This window comes from Desmodus rotundus, chromosome 10, assembly GCF_022682495.2.
Source record: "Desmodus rotundus isolate HL8 chromosome 10, HLdesRot8A.1, whole genome shotgun sequence".
Lineage (NCBI taxonomy): Eukaryota > Metazoa > Chordata > Mammalia > Chiroptera > Phyllostomidae > Desmodus > Desmodus rotundus.
Window position 1 is genome coordinate 984338 of NC_071396.1, and position 24253 is coordinate 1008590.

The window sequence follows — 24253 nt, forward strand, 5'->3', positions numbered from 1 at the left end:
TCTCCTGTGTCCAGCAAAAGCCCCCCAGAGAGGCCCACTGGTGCCCCCACCGGCCCCAGCCCACCTTAGTCCCTAGGTTTCTCCTCCTGCAACCTTCCCAGCCATTGCAGGGCCTGTGGCACCACCTGGTGGTCAAGTGAGGGATGGCAGGCCACTTTTCCTGGGGATGCTGAGGAGGCTGATGTTCCCACCCCTGGCCCGCAGGCCCCCCAGGAGGCAGGAGAGGCAGCTGCCTGCAGCCTGAGCTGCTGGCCCCCATAGCCCCAGCCACGGCCATACTGGGTCAGAGAGCCCGCAGATGGGGTATGTGCTTATGTGAAATGCAGGGGAGGCCCAGGCCCACCAGGGCCGGAGACTCAGCTTAGGAGTGGGGCGCCCCGCCTCCCCAGCAGGCTGTGCAGGCCTGGCTGTTACCTGATTCCAACCGGATTCTTTCCACAGTCTCCCCCACTTCCCACTGGAGCCCAGTCTGAAGGCCCAGCCCCGCGCCTCTCCAGCACACCAAGCTCCAGCTCACTGGACACAGGTTTGCCTGCATCAGCCTAATGCTTTAATGAGGAGAAGTACATAAAGAGCACCCCTTCCCACGCACACGCGTGCCCTCCAGGCCCGGTCCCCACCCTCCTCCGGCCCCCTTACTGCCCCTGCCCTGGGCCACAGCAGGCCTGCTCTGCACCCCACGGCCTGGCCCCGCCCAGTAGGCAGGTTCTCCCTGGGGCTGGAGGGAGGAAAGAAGCCCCAGGGGGAGGGCAGCTCTCCCTCATGCTGCTCCTCAGAGGCCGGACGTCCTGGATCCTTCCTTTTCTTCCCAGGGGACTGGTGGGCTCTCCCCAGCGGCCCCTCCCTCCGGCCTCCCCAGGGCTCTGGGCAGTGCCGGGGCCAGCGTGGGAGTCAGGTCGGTGGCTTCGCCATCCCTGGCTGGGTGGCCGGGCAAGGCCACCCCAGGGTTCCCCAGGCTAGGAGCTGGAGTCTGGAAGACACAGAGCACCGGGTGTTGTCGTTGGTTCCGGAGGAGCAGCAGCCTATAGCCCCTCCTGTTAGTGTGAAGGTCACACAGCAAGGGGGTCAGGTCTGGGGGCTCTGCCATCGGGGGCGTGGGTTCAAATCCTGAGCCACCAGGTGCTCTCTGAGCTCAGGCAGAACCCTTCCCGGCCCCCCAGGCAAACCAAACTGCCCAGACACTGGCGTCTGCCCCTGCCTCCGGGAAGCTCCCCAAGTGCTGGGCACAGAGAGCTTGGGGCCCGGGCGTGGGAGGGAGTCCTGGGCCAGAAAGTCACAAAGGACAACTCTGAATAATTAAAGTGTTTCGGGGTTATTATTTATCTATTGATCTGTTTGGCTATTCTAACTGGAAGATGTTTCAGTACTACAGGGGGAAATGTTTTCTTATTAACATATATCATTTGCTTTACTGAAAAGTTTACCAACGAGAGGATCGGTGTGGCTTTGGGGGCGCCAAATGTCCGAATGTGGGTGTATTCACGAAGGCACAGCACAGAAGCAGCCCCTCCCTCCCTCCCCATTGAAAGGTGTCCCAAGCCCATCCTGGGCAGCCGAGGTGGGTGACATGGAGCCCCTTGTGCCTGTTCATCAGTGACGCAGTGCAAACAGCTCGTAAGTAGACAGCCAGTCAGGGCCCCAGGAGGGCAGTGGTGGCCAGTGATGGCCAGATTCAAGGACAGAGTCCACAGGCAGCTGCTTGGAAGACCCCGGCATCCTGGCCGATTGCTCCAGGGAGGGCGGGTCCCCTTCGGGCCCTGGGAGGCAGGCAGGTGGTCCCTCCTCTGACTCCCCCCCCTCCCCAGCCTGGCCATCACGGGGCGGCGCCTTACCTATGACAAGGAGGGTGGCCGTGCTGATGGCCTGGCCCAGCGCGTTCTCGGCCACGGCCTTGTACAGGCCGCTGTCCTCGAGGGAGACGCTGGTGATGACCAGGGAGCACACGCCCAGTGTGTCGGTGGTGTACACTGCAGGGCTTCCGTCCAGGTTCTCGCCGTTCCTGAACCAGGTGACGCGGGGCGGGGGCCAGCCCCGGACAGCGCAGCTCATGCGGCACTCGCAGCCGGCCGGCAGCAGGTGGGAGCGCAGGCCCACGGCAAACCAGGGCTTCTGGCTCCGGTTGGGCTCCCGGTGGCCAGGGGCCTTCACTGTGACGGTGTCTGTGGGGGAGCCGGGGTCAGACAGGAGGGTCAGAGGTGGACAGGCTGGCTGGGGACAGCAGGGCCGGTCATTCCTGCAGGGACGCAGGCACCTCCCTCCTTCAGTCTCCTCCCCCAGAGCTTCCCTTGCTCTTCTATCCTTTTCTACACGGACCAGGGTTTGGGTTTTATTGTTTTTTTTAACTACAAGCTAATGCACATCCACTGTGCACATATTAGAACACAGAGTGAGTCAGGAGGAGAAAGAATGGAAGCCAGGCACAATCTCGCAGTTTGGTGCGGGACCTTCCGTCATTCTTGCACTTTAGAAAACGCCAGGCCCCTGATTTTAGAAGCCGTTTCCCAGCGACCGCGTTGCAAGCCCGTCTCTTAGGCTACACATCACACCATGTTTTCAGAAGGGCATTGGCCTCGCCCCTGCCTCCCACAGGCATCCTGGAGTCCCAGACCCCGACAGCCCCGGCCCTTCTCCCCACGGGAGGAGGACCCCCGAGTTGGGGACACGCAGGACCTCGGCGCGGGGTGGGGGGCGGGACAGGAGCAGGGGAGCGACAGCTCCGGGTCCGACTACGTGGACACGCGCTGCAGGTCGTTCCAGCCCCAGTGGCCCCGCCGCCCCAGGGCTCACCTCGCTGCCGCGGCAGGCACCAGGGCTGGCTGGTGTCGGAGGGCTCGCTGGCTCCCAGCTCGTTCTTGGCCACCACTCGGAAGTAGTACTCGTGGCCGGGGAGGACGCCCAGGAGGGTGAAGCGGTTGGTGTAGACGCGGCTGGCCGCCTCGCGCCAGGGCCCGCTCCCGGAGCTGCGCGTCAGCACCGTGTAGTGCAGCGGCACGCCCTGGGCCTCGCTGGGGGACGGCTCCCACTCGGCCGTCACCGTCCCGGGCACGTTCTCCTTCAGGCTGATGGGCCCGGGCGCCATCGGCTTCACTGCGGGGGAGAGGCCAGAAGAACTGGGTTTGGGGGACCCAGCAGGGAGCCTGTTGAGGCCCATGGGCATTTACGTGACCCTCCCTGCATCTTTGCCTGGGGGGTGGGGGGCGTGTTCTTGCTGGGCCGGAAGCTGCCACCAGAGGGCGCTCTCTGCAGGGTGGGAGCCTCCCCTGGGTCTGTAAGTGACGTGACCCAGGACCCCAGGGCAGGGACAGCGGACAGCTGGGCTCTCTCAGGCCGAGTTACAGAGCCCGGCTAGTCGTTTGCTCCTGCCTTCCAGGACTCACCTCCCGGGCGGGCCGTGGGGACAGTGGCTACACCTCCTAGGAGGACCGCAGACGGGTCTCCCAGGGCTCTGAGGGACGTTGGGGGGGTGACTGCCTGTCCTCTAAGACCCAAAGGGACAACTAACCAAAGTCTGGATGGGGCCTCCCTGTCCCCGAGCTCCCGGGCAGGAGCACGGTGATCCCCCTGACTCCCCTGGCCTCCCCTCCTGTCAGCTGTCAGCACCAAGGGGGCTGAGGTGGGGTCTCTGTGTAGCCCGGCCTGGGAGGCAAGACAGTGGAGACCGGCCCTCTGGCCCAGGCCGCCTCACCTGCCACCCTGAGGAAGAAGGTGTAGGTGGCCTCCTCGCCCTGCTGGCCCCTCAGCGCCACGGTGTAGGCGCCGCTGTCTGCGAGGCTGGCCACCGGCACCAGGAGCTGAGTGAGGCCGTCCTCTGTGGAGGTCACGTATCTCCTGGGCAGCAGCAGGCCGTCCTTCAGCCAGGTCACCTCCGGCATGGGGGCAGCCTGGGGGCCGAGGAGGAAAAGCCATGACCTGTGAGCCAGGCCGGCAGGGACGAGGCGAAGAGCAGGCCCTGGGAGGGGCCGGGAGAGGCCTTCAAAGGCAGCCTCCTCCTTCCTCCCTTGCTCTGGCCTGATGCCCAGCACAAGCCGCGGGCACTGGCCGGGGGCCAGAGGGGACCACAGGGCTGCATCTGGCCCCCTTGGCCACAACAGGCCCCCTCCCCACGCCCGCGAGGCAGACACACTCACTTCAAAGGGAACGGGCACGCGGACGGTGTCCCCAACTCTGACCGTCAGCGAGTCCTTCATGCTGGAGTCCATGAGGAACTTGGGACAGACTGCAACACACGAGATGGTGTGTCACCTCCCTCTGCAGGGGGCCTGGGGGCCAGCTGGCGGGGCCGGGCTCACTGATGCGGAGACCCGAAGGGATGGGTGTCTGCCCAGGGCTGAGAGGGAGCTGGGCGGGGAGGGTCAGGGGAGGCCGGAGCAGAGGTGGATGCGGAGAAAGTTAACCTACCCCTTCTTCTGCAGACCAGGCCACCGCGGGTCTGAGGCAGGAGGTGACCCGCCTCAGCCCCCAGGGATGGGGCCCCGGGATCCTGGACTCGGGTGCAGTGTCTGTTCACTGGGCTGTCTCCCTTATTGTCACAGTGACACCAGAGGACACTGTGATGGCCTGGGGTCAGCCTGAGCTGGAGATGAGCCGGCTGCTTCCACAGCATGAGGAGCAAGGCCAGCCACCTGTGGAGAGCAGGAGGCTGGGCCTCCTGGACCCCGAGCTGAGTGTGCAGGACAGCGCCTGGGACTTCCGGGCTGGGCTCGGGGAGCCGAGGTGCTGGGGACGGCCCGAGCTCTGGAATCTGTGGCCTGCTTTAAATCCTGCCTTTGCCCCAGCCGGCCTGAGACCCAGGGCAAAGGACCTGGTCTGTAAACTGGGGTGACAAATACTAACCTCACGGGATTTTTACAAGTTGTCACGAGAAAACATTTCTGAGAAAGAGCCTGCCTGGCACCCAGTAGGTGCTCAATAAACGTCACTTGACTGAGCCAGGGAAGGGGATCGTGGCTAAGTGATGGAAACATCCTGCAGGGAGCTGGCACTCACCAGACACGGGCACGGCGTGCACCAACATGTCCAGCGCCGTGGGCGGGCCGCGGCCCCCCTCGTTCACTGCGGCGACCCGCACGAAGTAGCCCTCTCGGGGCCGGAGCCCCTTGGCTGTGTGGGTGGTGGCGAGCACGGTGCCCGTGTGGCAGGGGGCCCACTCCAGGCTGTCCGAGGCACACAGCTCCACCACGTACCCCTGCGCTTCGTCCCCATCCTCTGTGTCAGGCTGGGCCCAGCGCAGGCTGATGCTGGTGTGCGACGTGCCTGTGACCTGGAGGTCCCGCACGGGCCCAGGGGGTCCTGGCCGAGCACCGTGGGGAGTCAGGAATGACACCTCCTCCAGGCAGTCTCCCTGACTCATTCCACATGCCAGCCCCTTCCCCTAGCCATCCTCCTGTGGCTCCTGACCCCTGGTGTTGCCGTGGGGGGCATCTCAGGCTCCGAGACCGGGAGACTAGCATCCTGTATCTGTCTGCCCGAGCTCTAAGCTGCTGGTCACCACTGTCTCCCACGGAGGGTCCAGAGCTGCGTTCCCGGGGCTGTGCACCTCCCCGTGAGGGTTTGGGAGGTGTTTTGTGGAAAAGGTATTCTCTGCTCAGATTTGGAAAATTTGGGTTGAACAGAGCAGGACCAGCCTCCTTCCTGTAGGAGGGGTTTCCCGGCTTCACGTCAAACATTTTTGGTCACGCGGACCTCTGGTCGTGGCTGCCATTCGCCGTGTCTGCTGCCCTTCTCTGTGCCCTGCTGTTCCCAGGACCAGGCACAGGGAGGCGCTGTTCTAGACCGGACACTCCTCAAGCGCAGACGGCAGGGTTGGGAACTTTGTGCCCCCACAGGCTAATCCCTTTCCGGAGCAGCCAGCAGTCCCCGGATAGGGAGCTTCTGCTGTGACCCCGCCCACCCTGCAGGGAGGATTGCCCCTCCTTCAGGTGAGCTTGTGGTTGACGGATGGGACAGGTCGGCCAGACTGGGGACCCATCGGCCCAGGTGAAGAGGGAGGGATGTGACCTGGCTGCCTGACCCCAGGCCTGTGTGGTCTCAGTGTGGGGCCTGAGCCTCCCCCAGCCCCTAAGGTAAGCCTCACCATGAGGCCTTCGACCTTGATCTTCCAGCCCTCCTGGCCATTCCCCGGGACTGTCCTTGACCTGCGGCCACCTGTCCCGTCCCTCCGGCTCCAGGGCCACCCGCAGCGCACCCCTGCCACCCTCACTCTGGGTCATTGCCCCACTTACTCATGGGGTCCCGGGGAAAGACGGCATCCGACGGGGGTCCGGGCTGCCCAGGGCCGGAGGGAGCCACGGCCGTGACCCGAAACTCATACTGGCAGTCGGGCCTCAGGTCCGTCACAGTCCACTTGCGCTCTGCGAAAGGCCCACCACGTCAGTGCCACCAGACGGACCAGCCACAGGGACGGAGGTGGTGCCTGGAGAGGACTGGCCTGGGGCCCTGGCCCGACCCTCCGCTCCGGCCAGTGGGGGACCCAGACCTCTCCAAGGGGGAGGGTGCTGCCCCGGGTATCGGGCCCAAGTCCCCGCCACAGACGTGCCTGTGGCCGTGGGCACATGCTCGACCTGTCACCATGCGGGTGTGAGAGCTGAGGTCCGGGCAAGAGGGTGAGCTGCCCGGGGCAGGCGGACGGACAGGGCAACCGCTCTACCTCCGGCTTCCTTCCCGAGATGCCCACTAACCCAAGGCCTTCCCATTCCCCCAGCACTGTGGACATTTTAGCCACGTTGAGTCTTTGCTGGGGAAGTTGGGGGGGCAGGGTGCTGTCCCGGGTGGTTAGCGGCATCTCTGGCCTCTTCACACCAGGTGTCACTCCATCACTGCAGTGGTGACAATTCGAAATGGCCAGGCATTGCCCGATGTCCCCAGGGAAGAGCCACCCGGGGGCACCCAAGGCACTAGACCTGGCGAGAGGGCATTCTGGGACCCGGACCCGGGAGGACCCCTTGGAGCAGCAGGGCAGGCCAGGAGCCAGCCGCTTACCGGGCACGGGCTGGTCAGTCACGGCCGTCCACGTGTTGCTTCCTTTCTTGCGCTTGTCAATCAGGTAGCCCAGGAGGTGGGCGCTGCCTGGGCCACGTGGCGCTGTCCACGTCAGAGTGATGTTCTTGCTGGAAGCCGACAGGACGGTCGGGGCCGAGGGGGGCCCGGGGAGTGCTGGGGGCAGAGGGCGCAGTCAGCCAGAGGCTGGGGAAACGCCCCGGGGACCGAGTGGGATGTCTGGGGAGCACTCTGTCCTTTCCTGGGGAGCGTTGGGGGCTGAGCCTGGTGCTCCGGGACCCCGTTCTGGCTCCTCAGGGAGTGACGGGAACAGACAAGCATGGCAGCCCAGGGGCGCAGCTGGCCCCCAGGCCCCAGAAGGCTCCAGATGGGGCACCAGTGGAGGGTGATGCCAGCCCATCCAGGGTCCTGAGCGTGGGCACCACGTGTCTGTCCCCTCCGCCTGGAGAGCCGCAGCTGGGAGGGACCCCATCAACCTAGCTCCCAGACCCCATGGTGCCCTCCGAGGGCCAGAGACCCTTCCCTGCCTCCAGGGAATGGTGCCTGCGGCCCCGGCCCAGCCCATCCTCTCACCCTCAGGAGCCACCAGCACCTCCTCCGACTCCAGGGCCTCCCCAGGCCCCTCTGAGGTCACAGCCCGCACGCGGAAGGCGTATTTCTTGCCCTGCTCCACGTGGGCATCGGTGAAGCTGGTGCTGTCCGCCGGGGGCTCGCCCACCTTCAGCCACGTGCTGCGGCCCGCCTGCTGCCTCTCCACCACGTAGCGGTCCACCGCCCGGCCCCCGTCGTCTCGTGGGGGCCGCCAGCTCAAGCAAACACCGGACCCCCGGCAGTACTGCACCTCCAGGGGGCCCTGGGGCGGCTGGGGCTTGTCTGGGCCCCGGGAGAGCAGAGGAAGGGAGGGGGCGTCAGAGGGACTGCAGCGGAACCAGCTGGGCCCCCTGTCAGCGGAGAAGCCTGCTGTGGGGACTTGCACACACACCCAGGACGCCCTGTGGGGGGTGCCTGCCTGGGCCAGCCACCCCGCTCCACCCTCCTGCCCATCTTGCGGGCACCGTTCCTGTAGGGCCCCATCCCACCCAGCAAGGATCTCAGGGTCCATCCTGCGTCAGCACAGCCAGCCCTCCACCTGTGGGAACTGCTTCTTCCCGCCCAGGCCGCGGAGGGTGGCCAGGGGACCGGCATCGGCAGGCTGGGTGCTAAACAGCCAGCAGGGGGTGCTCAGAGCCTGGAGCCTAGGCCCCGGCGTGAGACGGGCAGGCACCTAGAACTTGCACCGTGAGGTCGGCCTGTGCGGAGCCTCCCTTGCTCCGCAGCGTCACGCTGTAGCGGCCGCTGTCCTTCCTGCTGACGCTGGGGAGGCACAGCCTGGTAAAGTCGTTGCCCAGGGCCACCTGGGCCCGCCTGCCGCCGGAGCTGTCCACCTCAGCTCCATCCTTCGTCCAGGAGGCCTGGACCGGCAAGCGGCTCTGGAAGTCGACCTTCACTGTCAGGGGCTTCCCGGCCTTCACCACCAGTGGCTCCTTCAGCCTCTCCGTCACATCTGGCGCGATGACAGGGGGATCTAGGGAGGACACAGGGCAAGGGGTCAAAGAAGCCAGGGCTCTGGCACCTGGGGCCGGCAAGGAGGGACCCAGAGACCAGAGTTGGGGCCAAGAGGCAGGGCGCCCACCCCCCACCTCTTGAGGACTAATGGGGGGGTCTCATCTCTAGCAGGAATGACCCTCTGACAAGGAATTTTAAAATCGTCTCCTCAAAACTGGACGCAGACCACCCCCACACCCAGGTGTCCGCCTACCGCCTGGGGCAGACGGCCAGGTGGGGCAGGGCGGGCCGGGCCTCACCTCGGACGGTCAGGGTGGCCTCGCTCTTCTGGCCGCCGGCTTCAAAGGCGTACCTCCCCGAGTGGGCCTCCTGCACGGGGGCGATGAGGAGCCTGTGCACCAGCGTGTCCTGCTCTATGACAAGTCCGTCCTGGGCGCTGAGCTGGAAACAGGCCACCGCAGAGCCGGTCAGCCCCAGCCCGGGGCTCCTCCAGGCCCGGCAGCCAGGCAGGAATCGCACGGGACCATGGGCCAGCCACGTGCCTACGCTCCGTGCTCTGCCGCCTCACTGAGTGGCCACTGCACCCTCAAGCAGCGGGGGCCATTAGTAGCCCAAGTTGCAGATGGAACCAGAGGCCACACGAGTGGCCCCAGAAGCCAGAACTCTGAAGCACTGTGATGTGTCCCCTTCCGAGATGACAGCCAGACCGGAGGACAGATGGCTGTCCCGGGGCCAGGACATCTCGCCTGGTGAGGCCGACAGGGCAGCCTTTGTGTGGGGCCTTGAAGGGCACTCAGAAGGCAACAGGTGTTGGAACAGAAGAGACATTTGGGGCAGCTGAGAGCGGGAGGTGGGGGTGGGGGGACGGTGACCGGGACGCAGGAGTCCGAAATCCTCAGTGTTGTAAACACACCATGTTGCTGGCTCTTAAACTCCCAGAGGCACTGGGACAACAAAGGAAAGTGCGCCCCCTCTGCCCCCGCCCCCAGCTGGCTGGTAGAGGTGAGGGGGTGGTACCTTGACTCCATCCTTAAACCAGGCGCCAGGGCCCAGGTCCCGGCTGAGGGTGCAGGACAGCACGGCCGCCTCCCCCAGCTGGGCCTCCGTGTCAGCCAGGGCCTGGGAGAAGTGGCCCCGGGGGCCTGGAGAGACACAGACAGAGGCTGGGGACAGTCACCCAGGCCCCCAAGGCCCAGCCTCCCAGGCCACAGCCGCATGTTACCCTGGGAGGCCACCGGGGACCCCCAGCCCCTCGGCCGGGATCCCACCTGAGCAAGGAGGAGAGGGCTGCTTCCTGGACTGGGGAAAGGACCCCCCAAAATGGGGGGGGCACTGACAAGGAAAATCACCTGGGGCTGGAGGTGGAACCGGGGGGCCCCAGCCAGGCAATAGCACCCACCTTGGGCTTCCTCAGAGAGAACACCAGCGCCGGGCTTGCGTCTCGATCGGGGACTCCGGGTGGCGTCCTCCCCTTGACCATCGATGTCCAGCCTGCCCTCTGTGCGACCTCTGCTGCCGCCCAGGTGATGCGAGGGCTCCCAGCTTCCGTCTTCACGCAGAGTCTCCCCAGTGTGCCCTGCGTCCCCTCCTCCAGGCTGCTGCCCCTTGCCTCTGGCCTCATCCTGTGCCTGCCCCTCCGTGGCTCCACCCTTGGTGCCCCGCTGTGTTCGGGACTTGCCCCCAAGTGGGCCAGGCCTGTCTGACCCTCTGGACTCGGCTGCTCCCTGTCCCTTGTCCTCCTTCATGGCCCCTAGGCCTTGGGTCTTGTCATTCTCAGCCCCCAGGAGCCCCCTGTCTCCTCTCTGTCCTCTGCCAAGCGGGGAGCCCAGGCCCCCAGAGTCTTTGCCGCCCAAAGGACCTTCTAGGCCATTCCGGGCTACATCTAGGTCCCTCGGGCCAGCAGACCTGTCCCTTCCAGGGGCTGAAGCTTTGCTGTCCAGGAACCCTGGGCCTTGCCTCCCACCAGCCTCTCCTTGGCCTGCAACCCCCACCTGAACCCTGGAGCCAGGAAGCTGGGCCCCAGCTCCCCCAAGGCCTTGTTCAGACCCTTGGTCCTTCCTGCCTGTGCCCCGAGCATGCTTGAGCCCTGGCCCAGTCGAAGCGTCTGACACGGACCTGCCCCTCTCCCTGGGCACCTGGCTGCTGTCCAGACCCTGGCCTGCGCCTGTCCCCGGCGCTTCTGCCACCTTCCCGCCTCCCAGCGAGTCCAACACTCCCGGAGGCCCCTGTCTTCCCTGGCCAGCTGCTCCCTGCCTGCCTGCTGCTCCCGGACCTGCTTTCCTGGAGTCCCCTTCATGTCTGGATCCTGGAACAGTGGTCCCTGCCCAGGAGTCACCGACCACTGCCCCCCGACCATCGTGAGAGCCAGGAGCCCCCGCACCCCCTGCCTGGCCTGCAGACCCACCCTCCCCAGTAGGATCCCCCCTGCCTCCAGGGCCGACCCTGGAGCCCTGCCCGGCTGCAGCGCCTGCCCCTCCGGGCGTCCCAGAGCCCAGCCTGGCACCAGCCCCGTCCACCAGCCCCAATCCCCTGCCCCTCTTGGGATCCCCCGTGGAGCTGGCACCTCCGTAAGGCCCCTCTGATGCTGCCCAGTTCCCTGACCCGGGCCCCTGGGCTTCTTGGCCCTGGGGTCCAGCCTTATGAGCCCCTGCAGCCAGAGAGCCTGCTAGCCTGCAGCCCCCGGGACCGTCTCTGTAGCCCTTCTCGCTCTCTGGCCCAGTTTCCACAGACCCTCCTGATCCCCCTCTGTGACCTGCCTCGCTCTCGGACCCCATTCCCTTAGAGCCCCCCAAAGCATCCCTGTGACCCGCCCCATCTACCGACCCCACGTCCCCAGCACCCTCTGTCCCATCCCTGTGACCTGCCTTGCTCCGGGACCCCATTCCCTTAGAACCCCCCAAAGCATCCCTGTGACCCGCCCCATCTACCGACCCCACGTCCCCAGCACCCTCTGTCCCATCCCTGTGACCTGCCTCGCTCTCGGACCCCATTCCCTTAGAGCCCCCCAAAGCATCCCTGTGACCCGCCCCATCTACCGACCCCACGTCCCCAGCACCCTCTGTCCCATCCCTGTGACCTGCCTTGCTCCGGGACCCCATTCCCTTAGAGCCCCCCAAAGCATCCCTGTGACCCACCCCATCTACCGACCCCACGTCCCCAGCACCCTCCGTCCCATCCCTGTGACCTGCCTTGCTCCGGGACCCCATGCCTCCAAGGCTCCCTGGACCATCTCTAAAGCCACCCTCCCTCCCTGACCCCACCCCCCCGGGCCCTGGACCCCTTGCCTCTCCTCCAGAACATTCCATGCTCTGCAGCCCTGGGATCCCTGACCTTTCCCCATAGCCTGGCACACTGCCAGGCCCACCAGGCCCCTGGCTCTCAAATCCGACCCCTGAGTCAGGAGTCTGTGCCTCGGGGCACCTGGACTCCTCCCAGCGACCCGCTCCAGCTCCAGGGGCCCCAGCACCTGGTCCCTTGGTGCCATCACTCCCTCTGTCCCCTGCCCTCAGAGAGCCTAGCCCCAGGCCCCCCGGACCCCCAGGGCCTCCTTCTCCAGAGGCTCCCACTGCCCCGGAGGCTCTGAAGCCCCCACTGTCTCCAGGTGAACCCCAAGGTCCTATTATCCCAGAGGCCCCCGGCTCTGCTCCTGCATGTGTCCCCCCTAAGGTCTCCATTGCTACAGTGCCCCCAAGTCCCCCTCTTTCCCCAGGGCCGATATCACCCCAGGTTCTGGATGCATCCCAGGGTTCTGCTTGCGACCCAGCTCCCTTGGGGCCCCCCTGGAGACCACCAGGTGTCCCTGGCCCGCTCCATGAAGAACCACTGCCATCTTGGTTTCCAACCCACCTGTCCCCAGCAACCCACGAGCCGTCCCCTCGACCACCCCTCTCCTCAGGCCCTGCACCCTCAGGGACCCCGGGTCTGGGAGCAGAGCCCATTCCCAGCGCACCCGAGGCTGCATGGTACCCAGCCCCATCCTGGGGCCCCATTCCCCTGAAATTCCCCAGGCTGCCACCGTCCTGGGGTCTTACTAAGCCAGCCTCAGAGCCTGTTCCTCCTCCAGGCTCTCCTTCCCCAAAACTCCATGTCCCGTTGAGGAAATCTGGCCCAGACCCCATGGCCCCCTGGCCTCCTGCTCCATCTGCACCTCCCCGCGTCCCCCAGAGCCCCTGAGCACCCTGGTTTGGGGACCCAGTTAGCCGGTGGCTGCTGGCATCGCCCCTCTGACCAGACTCTGTCAGCCCGGGAGCCTGGGCACCAGCTGCCCCCCCTCTCCCTTCCCCAGATCCCTGCATGCCCGGCCCAGGGTGCGTCCCGGCTTGGCTGAGGCTGGACCCTGACTTGCCCCATGGCCCTGGGCCCCCCACCTCCATTCTACTGCCGCCTTCGGCTCCCTTCTGACCTGCTGTCCTGCTGGGGTAACCCTGGAGGCTTCTGCCATCCCCCACCTTGCCCGAGGCCCCCAGTGCCCCCTGGACCTCGCCTGTCCAGCCGCCGGGGCCTCCGGGGCCTTCAGTTCGAATTTTGTAGCCCCGCCCCTCACCCACAGGCTCCCTGGGGCCCCGACCATTTGCCTCCTGTCCTGAGCCCTCAGCACTCCCGTGCCCCAGGAGGCTTCTGCCCCCCGATACTGCAGGGCCCGTGAGGTCCTGGCCAGCAGGTGTCCGTCCTACAGACTGTCCTGGGCCCCCAAAGCCCTGGGTTTCCCCCTGGTCACCAGTACCCCATCCCCGAGAGCCCCAGGCCCCAGGGCCCCTGCCTGCTTCGGAGCTGGACCCTCTGCTCTCAGGGGGCTCCAGGTCACCTGGACCCCCTCCTACAGCAGAGCCACCCCCAGCCCGCCCCAGGCGCCCCTCCTGCTGTGATTTCTCCACGCCCTCCCCTTCTGGCCGAGACCCCGTGGGACTGGGCTGCCACCCCTGCAGGGCCCTCTTTCCTGTCCCAGGGCCCAGCCTAGCCCCCCAGAGCTGTCCCTGGCTGTCCCTGTCCAGCTGGCTCCTATTGTCCCCGCTGTGCCTCTGTCCTTCCCCGCTGTACCCCAGTCCTCCAGCTACATGGGGCTGGGACCCAGCGCCCCAGCCCCCTGCTGGCCCACCGCGCCGGTCTCTGTCACTGTCTCTGCCCTGCTGTAGCTGGTGACCGTCCAGGTGGCCCAGCCCCGACCCTGCACCTTCTCCCTGTGGACGGGGCCTCCCCTTGAGGCTTGTGTCCCAGCCCCTGTCCCTATGGAGCTGGTCTTCCCCGAGGAGAGTGGCTCTGTGTCCGTCTGCTTCCAGAAAGCCATTTCCTGCCTGCCCAGGTCCCCAAGCTGCCCCCTCGCCCCCTGTCAAGGACTGGCCATGCCCCTCGAGGCTGCCTCCCTCCAGGCTGGTGGTGAGCTGGAGCCCCGAAGCTCGCCCAGCAGCCTTGAGGGCGCCCCCCGCGGGGCCCTGCTCTCTGGGCTCCCTGCCCTGGCCACTGGGGCTCCTGGACTCTCCCTCGTCTGCGGTCGAGGCTCCTTGAGCCTGAACTTGGTGGTCAGCGCCTGTGGGCAGAAGGCCTTTGTCCTTGCCGGCTTTGGTGACAGGTCACCGCCCCCATGGAGAGACAGAGAAAAGAGCCGTGAAATCAGGCTGATTGTCACTTGTCCAAACCCAACTGCTTCTCCCAACCCTCAGTTTCCCCAGGAGAGATGCAAGCAGACCTGCACCCACCCGCCCCCACCTGCCGTGTGGGGGCTCCCGAGGACTTCAGGAGAAAATGCCACGAGAGCTGCGTGGTTTCTCCAAAGACCCGCTTGCCCTGCTGGCTGCTCCTGGTCTCCTGGGATCCCTTTGACCCCCAAGCCTGGGGTTCTTGGGGGTCATCCAGGGTCTTCTCATCCACTGGACCTGGGCCCCTGTCTCAAGCTCTGACTGGGACCCCAGGCTGTCTTGGACCTTTGTCCCCAGAAGAATCCCACGGGCCCTGGAACAGAGGCAGCTGAGGGGGACAGGGCTGGCTGTGAAGGCCTCACACTGCAGGGGGGCCGGACAGACCTAAGGAGTGGAGGCGCCAGCCAGGGCACACGTGACTGAAGGCAACCCCTGCTCCGCCTCCCACGTGCCACCCTTGGCCTTGGTGGAGGCAGGGAGACGGAGGCCCACTCACCTTCAACCACCAGCCAGGCGGTGGAGGCCTGGAGCCCAGTGTCCAGGGAGTAGGGGCCCGTGTCTGAGGAACAGACCCCCTTCACCACGAGCCGGTGGGTCTGCCCATCAGGGGAAACAGACACTTCATATTTGTCACCAGGCTGGAGCGGCCGGTGCTGGAATTTCCAGGAGGCATCGGGGTAGGAGTTAGAAAGGACGCATTCGAAGACAGCGTCACCCCCCTCCTCACAGTGCGTCTCGGTCAATGGGACCACCACGCTGGGCGGGATAGCTGTTGGGAAAGCAGGGACGGGCTGTCAGCTCGGCAGGGGGGCCCAGTGTGACCCCGCATGGTGGGGCCGGCTGTCTAGAAACCCATCCAGTTCCGACCAGCTCAACCACAAACCCCCTTGTCACCTGGGACAGGGAATTCGTTAATTCCAAACCCCAAGGCGGATCTGGGGCAAGGGGGGCGCGTGAGGACCCTGGCGTGCGGCGAGCTAGTGCTCTGCACATGTCACCTTATCGGTTCTCCCGGTCACCTCCGAGGCAGGCGTGGTTCTGTCCCTTTTACAGGTAAGGAAGCACGGGCTTTAAAAGTTGAAGGGCCTGACTGTCTCATACACCTGAGAGGAGGCCCCGGCTTTCCCGGCCCCGCCCAGATCTGTGGGGGTCTCACCCCTTCTTCTCCCCCCACCCAGCTCAGCTTCCTTCCCCGGCCTCTCCTGATGCCCGCTGGCCCCTGTGGTGCTCGGGTGCTCGGAGGTGAAGTGCACACGACTACTTGTGGGAACAGGACCGGGTGTGATGAGGAGGAAGGGACAGCGCCAGGTGCGGGGAGAGGCCTGGGAGGCAGGGCGCTGCCTGGTCTCCGGCACCGTGGGCTAACTTGGTGGAGGGTTGCTAAGGAGCCGCAGGTGAGGAGGGCAGGCCGGAGGAAGGAGTGAGCCGCAGAGGCCGATGGGGGCAGCACGGCCCAGCGTGGCCCAGTCACCAGGCCGAGAACACTGACCTTGGCAGAGACTTTGGGAGGTCATCACAAAACCCCTCAGCCGTGGGCTCCCCTCCCCACCGTCATTGTCACACTCATCTTCCTGCACCCGTGTCCCTGCCACGGCCCCGAAGCCCTGTCCCCCTGTCCCCCGCAGGGCATCCCCTCACTGTCGGCCTCCAGCTCGGTGGTGAAGATCTCAACGTCCTCCACCTTGACCTCGTAGATGCCGGCGTCCTCAGGGCACACGTCCTGGATCTGGAAGCTGTAGTGCTTCCCCAGCTGCTGCAAGCTGTGCTTGGCGTGGCCGTCGGAGCTGAAGGGGACTTCCTCTCCGTCCTGAGGCCGGGAGAGAAGGGGGGTTCAAGGCCTCTGCCCCTGTCCCACTCTGGCAGCAGCCAGCTCTGGTCTCCCACTGGCCCAGGCACCTGGCCACATGTCCCTGGGCCTTAGAGGAGATGGGGCGGGCGGGGGTGTGGTGAGCAGGCTGCAGGGAAATAAGCCTGTAGCAATGCGCACGACTCCAACCACTGAGCCCATCGCCCAGCATTCAGGTGCCCGCCGTGTGCCGGGCTCTGCTATAGGCACATGGGACAGACGCACCAGGGACAAAGGCGAGGACCCCGCTCCCGGGGAGACAGACACGTGTGAGACATCCGAAGTAGGTAATGCAAGGCCTGCTAGAAAGCGATAGAGCTGGGAGAAGGAAAGAGAGGAGGGTGTGGACTCAGGGCTGCCAGGACAGCGCGGGGGCCGTGGGGGTCTCACGGACTAGCTGGCAGGCAGAGGGAGCCGCTGAGGGAAGGAAAAGGGAGGAGGTCGGGGCAGAGTGAGGGAGGGCTCTCACGCATCAGCTCACCATGTCTGCTTGGGATTGGCCCTACAGTTCCCTCCTGTCACCAACGAGGAGACTGAGGCACAGCCAGTAAGTGGTGGAGCCAGGACAAGTTTGACCACAGAACCAAGACTGTGCTTTGCTGCCCCTTCCACCTGCCCCAGTGAGGGGTAACTACCCCTGGAGCCCGGACAGGGATGGCCCTGTCTCTGGAGAGAGCCCGCAGAGAAGGGGGCTCACTTCTCAGAATGTCTTTGTACCCGCAGGTCCCGGCTGGAGAACCTGGCTGCTCCTGAGAGGCAAGAGGCCCCTGTGGCATGTCTAACCCAGGGCCCGACCTGACGCCAGCCGGCATGCAGGGTTCACCACCTGTGCATGCCGTGGTCCCTGCAGGGGCACCCAGGACCCCCGAGGCCCCTGCCCCAGCTCCTGCAGCCTCCCCGTGAGAGCCCACCCCTTTCGCTGGCCCCCAGCCTCACCTTACACAGCGAGACCTTGCTCTGAGGATCCTTGAGGTCCAGCTCCATTTCAAAGGAGGCGACTCCCTCCTTGTTGACGGTGATGTGAGTCATGTTGGAGGTGCTATGGACATACTAGGGGAGACAAAACCCCCAGGAGAGCTCACTCCAGGGCACCCCAGCCTCTCTGACCACGGAACCCCAAAAGCTCAGTCCAACACGCATCCCCCACTTTAGAAGTAGCCCTGTGAAGCAGAATATTCCCCAAGAGGAGACAGTAGGTTGGGAGGGGGAGCAAGGAAGAACTCAGGTGTTCGGGGGCTCCAGGAACATAGGAGGGCTTCGTGCCTGTCCCATAAAAGCCAGGGGAGCACCGGCTGTGTGCCAAGTCCCCTGCTGGGGCCTGTGCTAAAGCAGACGAGAAAGCTCGGAGGAGACAGGGCAAGGCCCAGGATGGGAGGGTTGATAAAATAGCATTTTCAGCATGGTGAAAGCTAGTTGTCTGTGTTCCTGGAAGAAAAGTTAGAACTAGACTGTAGTTAGGTTTGACACAGGAAAGAACTTCCTGTGCACTTTACAAGACACTGGAATTAGGGTGCCAGGGGGACCATGAAACCCCTCCCCTGGAGGGCTTTGGAAATATGACAGGTCCCCAAGGTCTGCGGTGATGGTGGTGGTGATGGTGGTGATGGTGATGGTGGTGGTGGTGGTGGTGGTGGTGGCGGCGGTGATGGTGGTGGTGGTGGTGATGATGGTGGTGGCGATGGTGGTGGTGATGATGATGGTGATGGTGGTGGTGATGGTGATTATGGTGGTGATGGTGGTGGTGGTGACAGTGAGGTTGATGGTGATGACGATGGCGATGGTGATGGCTGACAGGAAGCCCTTACTAAGTGCCAGCACTCGGCTCATGCTTTCCTCACACCTGCTCTGAGCCCTGTGAGATGGGTGTGACTGTGACACCGGTGTTGAAAATATGGAAACTAAGACAGAGTGGCCCTTTCCTTCCAAAGCCCAGATTTAGCGTCACAGACAGGTTTCAAAGCCAGGACACTGACGGCCAGCCTGGGTCCTTGGCTGGACAGCACACTGGGGCTAGTGTGGGCAGACACCTCATCAGGCTTGGTCTCCCCAGGCCCAGCTCCCAGGGTTGGTCCGCGCGGCCCTGCGCGGGTGCGCACGTGGGTGCGGGTACCTGTGCCATCCTCTCCTCCCGCTCCTTGCGCAGCTTCTCCAGCTTGCGCAGCAGGCCGCGGAAGTCCACGATGCCGTACTTGATGCACAGCCTCTCGTAGTCCTTCCGGTCCGCCGACAGCAGCAGCTGCCACACCTGCTGCGGGTCGATGACTTTCTGGGCAGTGGGAGGCGGGGCCCTGGGGAGCAGGGCCAGCGGGTCAGAGGCCTGGGAGCCTCAGGAACTGATACCCAGAGGGGCCTGGGGGTTGCCCTCTCTGCCCTCTGGGAAAGGGGTGCACTGACTGTGGTCTGGGGCTGCCCACAGCTCCAGACTCCTGGGGGAAACCTGCACCTAGCGACCTGCATGGTGGAGTTCCGAGAAAGATGTCTTTAGGGGTGACTGTCCTGTTGCTTTAAAACATGTTATAAATCCCCTGTGTTAGTGGGGCACCTGCTTTACCAAGGAGCAAGTCGGGCCCCAGCGAGGAGTGATGATTCAATTGGGACGGAGCTCAGGAGTGGCTGAGCTGCACCCTCTCCCCACCTCCCTGCACCTGCAGCCTGGCCCCCTGCCAGTGCCCGGGGTGCATTCAGGGGCTGAGCCCTGCATGCAAACAGAAGCTGCAGGGATGGGGACCTTGGAACCGCCACCCCCACCGCCAGGCACACACCCACCTCAGCATGTTCCGTAAGTCCATCAGCTCCTGCCTGAGGTCTGCAGAAGGAATGGGAGTGAGGCCCCAGCCCCAGGGCGGGCGTCCGAGGGGCCAAGGCAGGGCTTTCCTCTAGGAAGTTGGGGGGCAGTGATGAAGGAAGCTGTGTAGTCTAGGGACAGGTGAGGGCCCAAGAAGCCCCCATGTGGGCCTGGCCAAGTGGGAGGCACTAGGCCAGGAGCCAGCCACCCCCTGAAGGCACCCAGGAGACCACTGACCACCCTTCCACCTACCCTGCTGGGGCTCCTCCCTCTTCCGTTTCTTCCGAAAGCCAACTGGACCGTCGGGGAGAAGAGGAGGGTGTCAGGGTGGGCTGGCAGCGGGGGAAGCCAGGCACACCGGATGTCTCCCTGAGGTCAGGACGCACCAGGGCCCCGGCCTCCCTGTCCCCCAAGGCACAGGCACAGCCCAGCCACAGGGATGAGCAGGGCAGAGGGTCTGTCCCATGCACATGTTGACACCCCACCACTGTGGGGCGACCCACTCAAAGGTCTACAGGGACCAGGTGGCGGCCCACATGAGGTGTGTGCCCCCCAGGGGCCACAGCTGACCCACATCTGAAGGGGCAGCTGCCCCATTCCGCCAAACGCGTCCCACAGCTGTTTGGCTGGTCCTGCAGCCATGGCCGCCCCTGAGTCGCCCACGCCCTCCGCTGTGGTGCTCCCTTCCCTCCCCCACCAAGCGCGCCTCTGCCTCCTCTGGGGCTCCCCAGTGGCCAGAGCAGGGGGAGCATGAGCCCACCTTCGATGACGGTGAGCCTGGCGGAGCACACGGCCTCTCCATACAGGTTCACGGCCATGCAGCGGTACACATCTGTGTCTTCACCGGTCAGCTTGTTGATCTGTGGAGAGGCCAAGGGCAGAGGAGTGGGGCTAGCCCTCTCCCCTCCTCTGTCACTGGACGTGGCTCTGAACGAGGGGCACAGAGGCCTGGCCTTGTGCCCAGAGAGCTGGTGTTGTTCGTCAGGAGACACAGCCCCGGGCAAACTGAGACCGCAGGGGAGCGTGGATGTGCCAGCATGGGCCAGAGGCAGAGGGAGCTGTCTCTCAGGCGCGTCTGGGGCCGAGTGTCCTCTCTGTCATGCGTTTCAAGCTGTGTGACCCTGGGCAAGTTACTTCACCTCTCTGAACCTGTGTGTCTTTCCTTCGAAGGTGAGGCTAGCAATACCTCAAACAGTAGTGAGTGGTCGGGGTCACAAGACGTGATCTAGGAAAGTGGTTCGTCTGAGATCCAGCAGGTAGGTAGGACGAGGTAGTAGGTATCTCATGATTGGCAGCTACAAGTCTTACTCATACAGACCAACCCGCTGGAGGCCAGGACAATGGCCGACACTTTGCCCAAACCCATGTTGCTCGTAACCACCTTGAACCAGACACTGTCATTGCCCCCCTGCCCCGGTGAGCAAAGAGAGGCTCAGAGAAGGTGACTTTTCCATCCAGGACAGTGGGCCAGGATTGTCACCCCGCAGCCCAACTCCAGAGCTGGAGGTCACAAGCAGCCCCGCAGGAAAGAAAAGGGCTGGGGAGGCCCGCCGGGGGCACAGAGGGCTCTTACCTGCAGGGTGTGGTCCTTGCTGCCAGGGGCGGACAAGATCTGGTACTTGCTGGAGTTGCTGAGCTCCCCCTTGCTGCTCTCCCAGCGCACCTCAGGCATGGGGTCCCCGCAGACCACCGCCCGGAAGATGGCGTTTCTCCCTGGGGAGGGGGAGCAGGCGAGGAGGGTGACAGTGCCTGTTATTGAGTCGCTCGTGAGTGTGACCCCACTGCCTGGGCATCTCGACCGCCCTCTTCCGGAAGGGGGCCTGGCGCTGTCCACCGGCTCCGGAGCTCCCACGCTCCTGTCTCTTGGCACCCAGGGGTAGCTGCGTAGCTTTGTATGGCAGGGTCCTTGAGGGAGGAACTGTGTCCAGGGAGCAGGGCTTGGGAGGGAGGGGTCTTTCCTTGCAAGTGTCAGGGATAAGGGGTCTGAAGGACAGTCCCCAGGCTGGGAAGGGGATGGGTCTTTTGTGACTCTCACGCCACTCTCTGTGTGGGAGTGACAACCCTAGAGAGGGCTGGCTCTTGGGTGCCAGGAGGAGCTGGTCCTAAGACCCCATGCTCGGCCCAGAAGCCCCGGAGGGGCTCCTTTTCAAGGACCACTCAGCTCCCCCAGGAACAGCTCCGTGGGGGGCAGGACACACCCCCAGGGGCCCCTCCCAAAGGTGAGAGAGTCTCCCGTGACCTTGTCGTTGAGGACTTGGAGTCTGGTTTAGGGAAATAATGTGTCACATTTTCTGATGCCGGAAGGTTGTAAACTGAGGTGCTGGCACCCCGCTGGGCACTTCTCTCCAGGGCCCCCAGGAAAAGGCTGCCCGAGCCCAGCCGGGAGCCTGGGGGCCAGGGAGCAGCGGGTGTCTGGACAGAGGAGCCCAAGGGGACTACTCCGGTTGGAAGGGTGACGCCTGCAGCCACCGGAGGCCGGGCAGGAGGACACAACCACCGCCTCTCCCTGTGCCCAGACCAGCATCTCCCGGGCCCGGCTCGCAGATGCCTCTCGCAGGCTTGCTCCCCTGACCCACTCTGCCCTTCCTGGGGCCCAGGCAGGCACATGTGGCGTGGCTGGTGAGGGACTTGGGGACCGGGGAGGCTGTGCGTGCTGGAAGCGGGGCAATGGGGTCCCCCCAGCAGCCCCCACCCCCGCCCTGGCCTCACCCTCCGCCAGTGCCATGGTGACAGGCTTCTGCTCAAAGTCTGGCAGGCTGCGTCCTGCGGGGACCTCCTCCACCAGCTGCCGGACGGTCACTCCGTGCTTCCTGAGGGGCTTCCCTGGGGACACAGAGGATGGGAGATGGCGCCCTCAGCAGGGTGGAGCTCTGACCCACCCCTGCAGCGCCCCTGGGAGCGGGCGGGGAAGGAGGGCGGGAGGGGCTCACCTGCCATGGTCAGGCTCCCCTAGGCTCCCGAGGGTGCGGTGAGTCCTGAGAACAGAAGGCGGAATCACTCCTCGGAGGCCCCTGGCCTTAGCCCGTCCCTCCCACAGCGTCATCGGCCAGTATCCGGGGACCGGGTTCAGTGGCTGCCCGTCCTCCCAAGAGCTTGTCTAACCCCAGCCGACAACGCTGACGGGTCTCCTGCAAGACCGATGTCCCAGAGACAAGCAGGGGCTGGGTGCTGCCCTCTCCCAGGGAGAGGAGACACCGGGGGCGGAGCCTGCACACTGTGCTGTGGCCGCTCACGGGCAGGTGACACAGCACCCTCCATCTCAGGAGCTCAAGCTCCCGCATCCAGGACTCTCGCAGCTCTGACAGCCTGGCCCGCTGCATGTGGGACGTAACTGTCCCAGGGTTTTGCCGTGGGTCCCCACAGCCCTGGGCCTCCCTCCGTCAGCCAGCCCGGGTCCTTCTGAACACCAGGTCCGCAGAAGAACCTCCCCCCAGCCCCCAGCTGCTCTCAGGCTTGTGCCCCAGAATCCACCTGCCCTGCTCTGAGGCCGGTGAACTATAGTGTCTGGGGAACAAGTGTCTCCAAGCATCTTCCAGCCACCACTGCTGTCCCCCACCCCCTCTTGGCATCCGTCCATTGTGGCCAAGAGGGAGCTGGCTCTGGGCTGGGAGAGACCCTCGGGGAGACCCCTGAATGGGAAGGGAGGGGATGTCTCGGAAGGGCTCTCCAGCCACCCCACGTCCGGTGTGGCTGGCCCGTGGCCATGGCTCTCCATTTCGGCCACTCCGCGTCCTGCCCAAACAGCCCTGCGCTCACAGTGGGCTCACAAGACAGAGCAGTTCGCTGCACACACCCCCTTTCCCCACCCCTCCACTCCTGCCCCACGCGTCCCTTCTCCAACCCCGCCACGCTGGAATGCCACGGAGTGCCAGCGGCGTTCTGGAGAGGCCATGGCCACGGGGCAGCAGAGAGTCACAAGGGAGCGGCAGGATGAGGGCAGCTGCCCAGCTGGCTGAGGGGCCCCCATCCCACCCGTACCCGGTGCAGCAGCCAGGCACCTGTCCACGGCCCCACCCTGCAGCCACGCAACATGGATCTCCTAGTTGTCACCTCCGTCACCTGTCATCATCACCACCAGCTCAGTGCCTCACATTTGTCACCTCCAGGAGGTAATGCGAACACGGTCCTGTCCGCCAGCCTCCTGCCTGCAGGTCCCCACTGAGAGGGAGAGGCGCCCCACCCTGCCTTCGGTGCTAGGGGGTCCGGGGAAAACCCATGTAACCTGCTGGACCCTCATTCTCTTCAGGAAGGACCAGATTTGGTGCAAAGTCTACGACGGATGGGCAAGAGCTTGGCTGGGCTGCAGACCGGGGACTATGGTCTCCACTGGAGGGTGGGGGGACAGAAGGAACCTTCATCCCCACGCTCCATTCCCCGCCGAGAAGAGTCCGGTCCTTCTCAGCGCAGCCTCCGTAGGCCAGCCTCTCCCAGCGACGTGGCGGCCCCCCGCCCCTGCCCTCCCCTGGGCCTCGGCCTGCAGATCCTGGCGCCGGCTGCCTTCCTGTCCTCGGCTGGGGCTGCTCTCGGCTGCGTGGAGGTGCCCCTAGTCCAGGCCCGAGACCTCATTCTGGACGGCTCGTCAGATCTTGACCTGGTCACCGTCACACACTCTAAGCCAAGCACAGCCTGGGAGAGCCGAGCCGGGACAGAAGCACCGGCTGCATCACTGAGACCCTCTCCTCCGGGAGCCCGCAGTCGTCCCCAGGGGATGACCACGCACCCCAGGGCCACCAGCGGATGTCCTGGGCAAACCTTGTCCTCCGCTGGCCCTTTCTGGAGTGGACAAGTTAGGGAGCACTCGGGTATCTCCATCTGCGCCCCACCTCCACCTCAGGTGGGCAGCCAGGTGTGTGGTGCCCACTTACCTGGGCGCACTGCCGGCCTCCAGCCTCCTGTCTGCTCCCTCCTCCCTGTCTCCAGCTGCTGTGCCCTGCAGGAGCCTCCTCTGGAGGGACTGCAGTGGACAGGCGGTGCTGGGGCAGATGTAGGTCATGGTGGCCTTTTTGGGCTCTGCTGCCCCTCCCACTCGCCCCGCCTCCCTCCTCCTCCTCCTCCTCCTTTAGTCTGGGCTTGGCAGGGCCAGGCCCCCCAGGGCTGGTGTCCGGCTGCCCAGAGGTCAGAGATGGAAGGGTCCTGTGACATTTGGCTCCTCAGACGCCTCTTCTTGCAAAGCTTTAAGCTCGGAACCAGGCAGGCTCAGTTATGCCTGCGCCATGGGGATGAACCCTCTTAGCCGGGGTGTTGCAGTACCCAAAGCCTTCGCTCTCTAGCTGAGTGGATCCTGGGGGCCCAGGACACCACCCGTCACACAGAGGCAGAAAGCCGCTGTCCCCTTGGGAATCACAACCCAGTCTCCCCCAGCAGACAGCACATTTTGGGAGCTAGTCAGACCCAGACAGATGAGAGGGCGTGACCCCACAGGCTCTGTGGGGCGCACTCCCCTGAAAG

The 24253-nt window shown here is 64.9% G+C and overlaps 1 protein-coding gene across 1 annotated transcript; it reads right to left on the reverse strand.

Annotated features, from left to right (window-relative positions):
- Positions 1 to 726: 726 nt before the first annotated feature.
- Positions 727 to 23798, reverse strand: IGFN1 (immunoglobulin like and fibronectin type III domain containing 1). Its single transcript, XM_053913062.1, has 25 exons — positions 23671 to 23798; positions 23526 to 23578; positions 21515 to 21628; positions 20379 to 20518; positions 19566 to 19665; positions 19058 to 19099; positions 18781 to 18826; positions 18131 to 18308; positions 16957 to 17070; positions 15813 to 15981; positions 14671 to 14943; positions 14042 to 14095; positions 9941 to 10054; positions 9559 to 9683; positions 8841 to 8982; positions 8261 to 8560; positions 7570 to 7869; positions 6979 to 7152; positions 6222 to 6350; positions 4987 to 5289; positions 4128 to 4216; positions 3686 to 3881; positions 2788 to 3087; positions 1833 to 2159; positions 727 to 970 (listed from the first exon to the last, which is right to left on the reverse strand). The coding sequence occupies exons 1-25, from the start codon at positions 23796 to 23798 to the stop codon at positions 957 to 959; spliced, it is 3924 nt and encodes a 1307-aa protein (XP_053769037.1). The 3' UTR covers positions 727 to 956.
- Positions 23799 to 24253: the final 455 nt, after the last annotated feature.

Coding starts and splice junctions, on each gene's coding strand:
- IGFN1 (XM_053913062.1), bottom strand. CDS start 23,798: ATGACCTACATCTGCCCCAGCACCGCCTGTCCACTGCAGTCCCTCCAG. Junction 21,629..23,525: donor CATCCGCTGGTGGCCCTGGG/GTGCGTGGTCAT, acceptor CTGTGTCCCCAG/GGAAGCCCCTCAGGAAGCAC. Junction 4,217..4,986: donor GCACGCCGTGCCCGTGTCTG/GTGAGTGCCAGC, acceptor CGTGTGTTGCAG/TCTGTCCCAAGTTCCTCATG.